Below are 6,899 nucleotides of genomic sequence, written 5' to 3'. Positions count from 1 at the left end.
GAGGCGGGCCCCGGGCGGTGGCAGGCGCCGCCCCTCGGAGACCTAGACGCCGACCCTACGGAGGGATTCTGAACGCCTCGAAGGTCACTGAAACACCCTTCCCCCCCACCCCGAATCCGGGGCAACCCCCTCCCCCACTAGGCCTTTTTGACCCTGCCCACTGGGACACTGCAGCCGCCGCGTGCTGGTCCTTCTGCTGCAGGGGTGGGGGGAAGGGGTGACCCCGCCCACAGAGCTTTGATTTCCGCCTAAGGGGCTTAAGGGACAGCCTCCAAGGCCTTGACTCTTTAAAGGAGCACCGAGCCCTCTTTGGGGGGACTCTGGGCCTTTCTTGTACTAAACTCCTCCCAGACAGGCACACTGAGCACCCGCCTCCCCGTGAAGCATTGAGGCCTCTTGGAGGGGGGGGGCTTGCTCTGAGTACAGTGAACCTCATTTCTCTGACTCCCTCATGCGATCTTGTCGCCGGGGCACTAGCACAGTGCCTGGCGCGGAGGAAACTCTAGGTTAACAGTGGTTGGATGAATGGGTAACCCCACCCTCCAATTAGGACACAGACCTGCCTCCCAGGCCTGCCCTCCTCAGTGAGGCAGGAAGGCCAAGTATAGACTCCTGGTCTCTGACTGACAGCCACCATTCGGCCGCTCCAGGGTATGAAATGGCCCATTCTTGTCCCCAGCTGCCCAGTGAGGTTCTCATGGGAAAATTTATTCGGACTCCCAGAACAGTTGATTTGGGCTTCTATCTCAGCTCCCTCTTGCCTTAGGCCCTGGCATCTCTTTCATTCATTCATTCATTCATTCATTCATAAAACACTGAGTGAAAGTTTATCTGGTGCCCACCTTTCCTCTGCTTCCTGTCTCATCTGCAAGTTGGGGACAAGAGTCATGGTACTTGCCTCTCTTGCCTACAGGCCCGACCAAGAGCTCCCAGAGCCTGACAGGATCTGGAGTCTCTGTATGTGTCTCACTTTCAGACCTGCGCTCCCTGAGGACTGCACCTGGGAGGGCTTTGAGGAAGGCGGGAAGGAAGGAAAGGACCGCCTCAAGGATTCGATGGCTCATGCTCTTGGTTTACTCCGTACTGTGTGACACAGTGTCTGTGGGTGGTGGGTTGGGCCCTGGAGGAGAGGGTTTTGGAGAAGTGGATGCAGAAGTAAATAAGGTGAGGGAGAGACATAGGTGGGCCCTGCCTGCTGTGGGGCATGTGACAACTGCACTAATAGAAGTGGGTGGGGAGTGGTGGGATGGAGAATAGCACCTAGATTGGAGTGGAGGACTTGGCTGGGGGCCAGGCCGTGAGGCAGGGGACAGGGCCAGTGTGTGAAGGCGCTCCGGTGTTAAGCTAAGCCGCGTGGTGGGTCTGAGCCTTCCAGCATCAAAGTGCATGCTGATTGGTTTGCATTCAGCTCCTCCATGTCCCAGGGGTGTTACCTTGGATAAATCCCTCCAGGTATCAGTTTCCTCATCTGTACAAGGGGGGTTGATAATAAGACTGACCTCGCAGGATTGTCGTGAGGATTAAATGAGGTCATGAGCATTCAATTAACGTTAGTTATGCAAATAGTGTTATCAGGCAGTAGGGGATGGTGATGAAAGTGTCTTATTCCTTCATTTATTGAACAAGTATTTACAGAGTTACTACTCTGCTGGGCACTGTGCCTGGTGATGATGGAGCTAGCAACCAACAAAGAGAAACCTTACGCGGTCTCCCGCAGCCTGTGGGGATAACAGATGTAGAAGCAGGGATGATAATTCCACGTGGGAAGTGCTGGCTTGGGAAGGCCTCCCAGATGTCACTTAGTCTTCAAGGAGATAGCAAGAGCCAGGTAAGGGCCTTTGAGCAGAGGGGACCCCCTGAGTAGAGCCACAGGCAGCATCGCCTATGGCACACGGCAGGGACGGCCAGAAGTGGCTGAGCCAGAGTGCGTCCGGCCTCTTGCTGGCTAAGGAGGGTGGATGGGGCCATAGGGAGCCGTGTAGGTACTTGGGGGAGGGGATGTGGCTCAAGTTGGTGTGGAATGGAGGGCAGCCCCCCTCCTGAGAAGAGATCTAGAATCACCCCAGGCATTCATTTCACAAGGCAGGCCAGCGCCTGGGCTGCCAGCCCGTTGTCCCTCAGGACAATCCTTTTGTCCTGCCAACACAGGACAAAGACCGAGGCCCAAGGGCCACATAAGGCATAGAGAGGACCTCAGCAATGAGTAGGGGAGGATCTCCACGAGAGTAGGGGTGGGGCCCCTGCCTCTGCGGGGGGCGGGGTTCTGCTGCCTGGTGAGGAGGCTGGTGCATTGCCCGCTTTCCCCAGCCGAGGCATCTTTAAGCTCCCTTGAGCGCATGTGGGTTTCACTTTTGTGCCCTTCATCTCCCCCAGCCAAATAGAACTTCCTGGGCCTTTGAAAACTCTCAGAAAATCTCCGTGTTACAGAGCCCAGATGTTGGTTAGAGACAGAGATGAGGGTGGGGGAAGAGACTGGAGGAAGAATTGTAGTATCTTGGGGGCCTTTACGGTTTTTGTACTGCTTCCCACATTTTTTCATTCACTAAACATGTATTGAACACCTACCTAAGTAGCAGGAACTATGTAGGGTGTTGGGGACACAGGGTGAACAAAATGTGACCCTAGCCTTCTAGAAATACCGTTGGGAGATTGAAATGAACGACCAAGACAAGTTGCTTTGTCTCATCTGGTCTGGGAACAAGCCTTTGTCGGGGACTTAGGCTGGTGTCCCCTCACCCTGTTCAGTGTCACAGACCAGGTTTAGAGATATTAAACAGCTTGCTGAGGATCCCACTCTTAGGCAGTGGCAGAGCGAGGGGAGTTAGGGACCCAGCTGAGGGGAGAAGGAAGTGGCCTGAACAGAGGTAGCAAAAGAGGCCTAAGACACATACACTGTCCTGTCGCCTCCTCTCTCCCCAGTCCACCCAGCCTTGGGGTACCTCTCTCCAGGGTTCTCAAGCCACCCTTTCCTGCCTCTGCCCCAGTTCACTATACCTGGACTCTGCCTGGAGAAGCTAGGGGGGAGGCGGGCAAGGAGAGGAGGGTGGACCTGCCTGCTCCCTACATCTGTGAGGCCAGCCCTTTACCAAGCCTGGACACCAGTCCTGCCCACCAGACTGGAAGGTGGTACTAGAGCCTAGCCCAGTTCACAGGTGGGAAAATGAAGGCTGCGAAGACTGTTGACCTGCTTAAGGTCACACAGCTTGACCTGGAAGAACAGGGCCTGGGACCTAGACCTTGGAGGATGTACTGTCTTCTCCAGCCTCTGGGCCCACTGCATCGGGCAGGAAGGCTGCAGCTTTTAGCCATAGAAGGGCAAGGCTCTGGGCGGGTGCACCCAGGAGGCTGCGTAGCATGAAGGCCGGGCTGCCTCCTCTGGTTCCTGCCACTTCAGCAGCTTGGGGCAGGGAGGGGGCGGGGGAATAAAGCAGGCTGGTGAGCTGTCCCCTCCCAGGATCTCCCAGGCAGGCCTCACTGCCTCTCACCTGTCCCAGTTTAGAAACTAGGAAACCCTTCACTGTCCCCCCAATAGAAGGTGCTCCCAGGAGTGGCGCAGCAAGGTCAGTCAGCCGTTCAGTGTCTGCCAGCAGCTCTGGAGTATGTACGATTTCCATTCGTGTTCAAACTTGTTCTATTCCTGGGCCCATCAAAAAGAAAACCACTCATCTGCAGGCTGGGTTGGGTTTTGGATTGATGTGGCTTCTCCAGGTTTGTGACATGTAGTGGAAGAACCAGGAATATGGACTCCAGGGCTGGCTGGTTTCCCCTCTCCAGGCCTCAGTGCCCTCATCTGTAACATGGGGTACATACCTGTCAGAGAGAGTTGAAAATAATGTAAATTCAAAACAGGAGCTCAGCACAGTGCCAGCATGAGGCCCAAGTTCCATGGATGTCCTTGTAATTACAAGCATTCGTCTTAGTCTTATCTTTGCCACTGACTCAGGACATGGCTTCCTGAGGAAGGGTGTTCAGAATTTGAAAAGAGGGAAGGGACTTAAACTTGAAAGCTCGGATCTGAGCCCCGCTGGTTCTGAGTGATTTGCAGTCTCCGCCTGGATGCTTCTGGGCACCATTAGCTCATCCTGTGCCCCCAGCACGCAGCCCTGGCCCTCCGAGCGTGTGCTTGCTGCCTCCTCCTCAGCAGTCCACACAGCCCTCCCCCCTGGGACGAGGTCACCTCCACCGGCTCCTGGCCTCACACCCTCGCGCAGTCCCCTCTTCAGTGCTCCTCCTCCCCTTTGCCTCTTTCAGAGATTTCGATTCACTTTCCAAGGACAATGTCTTCGAGAATAACCGTTTGGTGAGTCCGCAGCTAGGTGGCAGCCCAAGGGGCCTTGTGTGGGGGGTAGGGGGTGGGCAGGGGTCTTGCAGGGCAGGAGCTGTGGCCAGGGGCTCCTTCCTGGACAGCTCCCTGAGGAGCTGCCCGGCACTCGGGCCCTGGCTGCTCCTCTCCCCTGCCCCCTGCTCAGGTCTAACTCACTTGTTCCCAGAGCACCAGGCCTCTCCCTTCTCTGGGTCATTGTGTGGGGCTAGAGCTGACCTCTGCCCTGGTTCCCCCATCCCCCTGAGAGAAGCTGAGCCTCAGTTACGGGGCGCCCATTAAACTTGCCTCCTCTTCCTCTTCCTGCTGTGGCTGCTTCTGCCCCCACCCCTGTACCTGTCCCTACCCCAGGCCTTTGAAGTGGCCGAGAAGGAGCTGGGGATCCCTGCTCTCCTGGACCCCAATGACATGGTCTCCATGAGTGTCCCCGACTGCCTCAGCATCATGACGTACGTGTCCCAGTATTACAACCACTTCGCCAGCCCTGGCCAAGGTGAGAGGAAGACAGCCTTTCAGGGAGACTGGCCCAGGGGGTGGGAGTGGGGATGTGTGTCCACAGACAGCTGGGAAGGCAGCACATCATTCACTCACTGGATCATTCATTCACTCATTGAAATGCTGTTTATTGAGCAAAACCCATAATTGAGCAAAATAATGTAAGAAGAGACAAAGCAGGGCGGGTTCACTGCTGTCTGTGAGTTCACCTCTGCACCCACCCTCACTTCCTGTTTGTAGGTACTTCCCGGGGGTTTTCCTCCAGCAGGGAAATGGCCTTGTAGGGCTATTGTGCCTCGTCTTCTCCAGAAGTGACCTTCAAGGACTGAGAACGGAGAAGCTGGGGAATTGAGGGCGGGTAGGCAAGGGAGAAGGGGGTGGGGAGGTACAAGCATACTTCTCTGCTCTGAGTCAGGTCACTGGGGGGCCACAGAGCCTCCTGCCTAGAGAATCTCTGTGCAGGAATCTCCTGGGGGACAACTGGGCCTCTCCTTCTGCAGAGAAGTAGGCCCAGAGATGGGAAGTAGGGAGCTCAAGGCACACAGCATGAAAGCTCAAAGGCTGGGTCGAGAATCGAGGTGTCCTGACCCCTGTGTTGGGTCACTGCTGTCCATGAGTCCTGAGGGGGTGGGTGCCTTGCCCCTCCCCTGCCCCATTTCAGCCCTACCTCCTGCCTCCGCTCTCCACATGGACAATCCCAGCCCATCTCTTTAAAAAAGCGTTCTATGAAGTCAGGGTTTTTTTTTAGTTTTTAAAGTAAAACATGCTTAGTGTGGACAATTTAGAACACAGAGAAAAGAGCATAACAATTAAAATAATTTATTACTCCCCCCTTCCTGAGATAATGCTAGAGATTAACATCATACTTGAATAAATCACATTATGTGTATTTTAATAGAAATCAAAATAAAAGTCTTTGATGAGAGGCAGTAGGGTAGAAGTTAAGAGCACAGACTCAAAATTTTTTCTCTGGGTGACAATGGGCCACCATGGTCACCTCCCTACCTCAGTTTCCCCTTTGCACTGGGGGTGAGAATAGCTCCTGTCTCACAGTGCTGATGTGAGGAAGTGTGAGCCTGTGTCTGGCTCTTATTTAGGACTCGGGTTTAGCAAGATGTCTTCACTCCATTGGTTAGAGTTGAGCTTACTTAGAATCACAGTCCAGCCCTATCTTTTGGAGGGTTCCTTATTGCAAACTCCAGTCTTTTTCTACTAAGCTCTTCCCTGGAGGGCCACCTTCCGGGGGGCTCCGGGATAGGGACCCTCAATACTGTCGGCGGTGCCCATTCTGTTCCTGGGTCCTCACAGGGCACCTATGGGAGGCGCCCTGGTAGCCCAGCTCCCACACCCCCCGGGCCTGTGGGGATTCTTGTTGCTGAAGTACAGCTTATGCCTTTCATATAATTCAGTCCCTAAATGCAAACCATTTTCATCCCACCCACTGCTCAACCAAAAGAAACGCTGTGCTGCGTTCCCGGCCTGGAGGCAAAGCCGGCTGTTAGGTTCTTCCTGCCCCGTACTGTACCTTCTGGGCGAGTAGGGGGATTTCAGAGGGTGAGCTCACTGGACCGCGTAACTTTGGAACCCGGCCCTGGTAAGACACCGCAGCGCTTGCTGAGTGTTCAGCCTGTGCCAGGCTCCATGGGTGCCGGTGACCCTGGGCACATCAGCTGACCCCTGACTTCCAGTAGCCACACCTGGTCTGGAACCAGCGTGTGAGTGAAGGATGCTCAGCATCTCTGGGAAATCAGAGGAGAGGTCCTTGCCCCACAAGGCGGCAGGGATGGGTGTCATGGGGATAAAGTCCATCTTTTTAGAGTGTTCAGCCTGTGCCAGGCTCCATGGGTGCCGGTGACCCTGGGCACATCAGCTGACCCCTGACTTCCAGTAGCCACACCTGGTCTGGAACCAGCGTGTGAGTGAAGGATGCTCAGCATCTCTGGGAAATCAGAGGAGAGGTCCTTGCCCCACAAGGCGGCAGGGATGGGTGTCATGGGGATAAAGTCCATCTTTTTACTGGGGCTCCTGAGGGCTCCCCCCACTTCACCTGAGCCACTCATTGCCCCAGCTGTGGTCATACTGA

The 6,899-nt window shown here is 55.2% G+C and overlaps 1 protein-coding gene across 2 annotated transcripts in view; it reads left to right on the top strand.

The window, feature by feature from the left end:
• The first annotated feature begins 128 nt into the window (after positions 1–128).
• MICALL1 (MICAL like 1) overlaps positions 129–6,899 on the top strand; it is a 24,340-nt gene continuing 17,569 nt past the window's right edge. The window contains exons 1-3 of one of the 2 annotated variants that reach the window (XM_025048837.1): positions 129–1,828; positions 4,252–4,300; positions 4,673–4,814. In XM_025048837.1, coding sequence (XP_024904605.1) covers positions 4,730–4,814 — 85 coding nt within the window. In that variant the 5' untranslated portion in view covers positions 129–1,828; positions 4,252–4,300; positions 4,673–4,729. The remainder of the gene's footprint in view (positions 1,829–4,251; positions 4,301–4,672; positions 4,815–6,899) is intronic. The other variant, XM_015591616.2, reaches the window with a different exon arrangement.

Source organism: Pteropus alecto, unplaced genomic scaffold, assembly GCF_000325575.1.
Source record: "Pteropus alecto unplaced genomic scaffold, ASM32557v1 scaffold6, whole genome shotgun sequence".
Classification (NCBI taxonomy): Eukaryota; Metazoa; Chordata; class Mammalia; order Chiroptera; family Pteropodidae; genus Pteropus; species Pteropus alecto.
The sequence above is the reverse complement of the archived record's forward strand: the minus strand, read 5'-3'. Positions and strand labels throughout refer to the sequence as shown.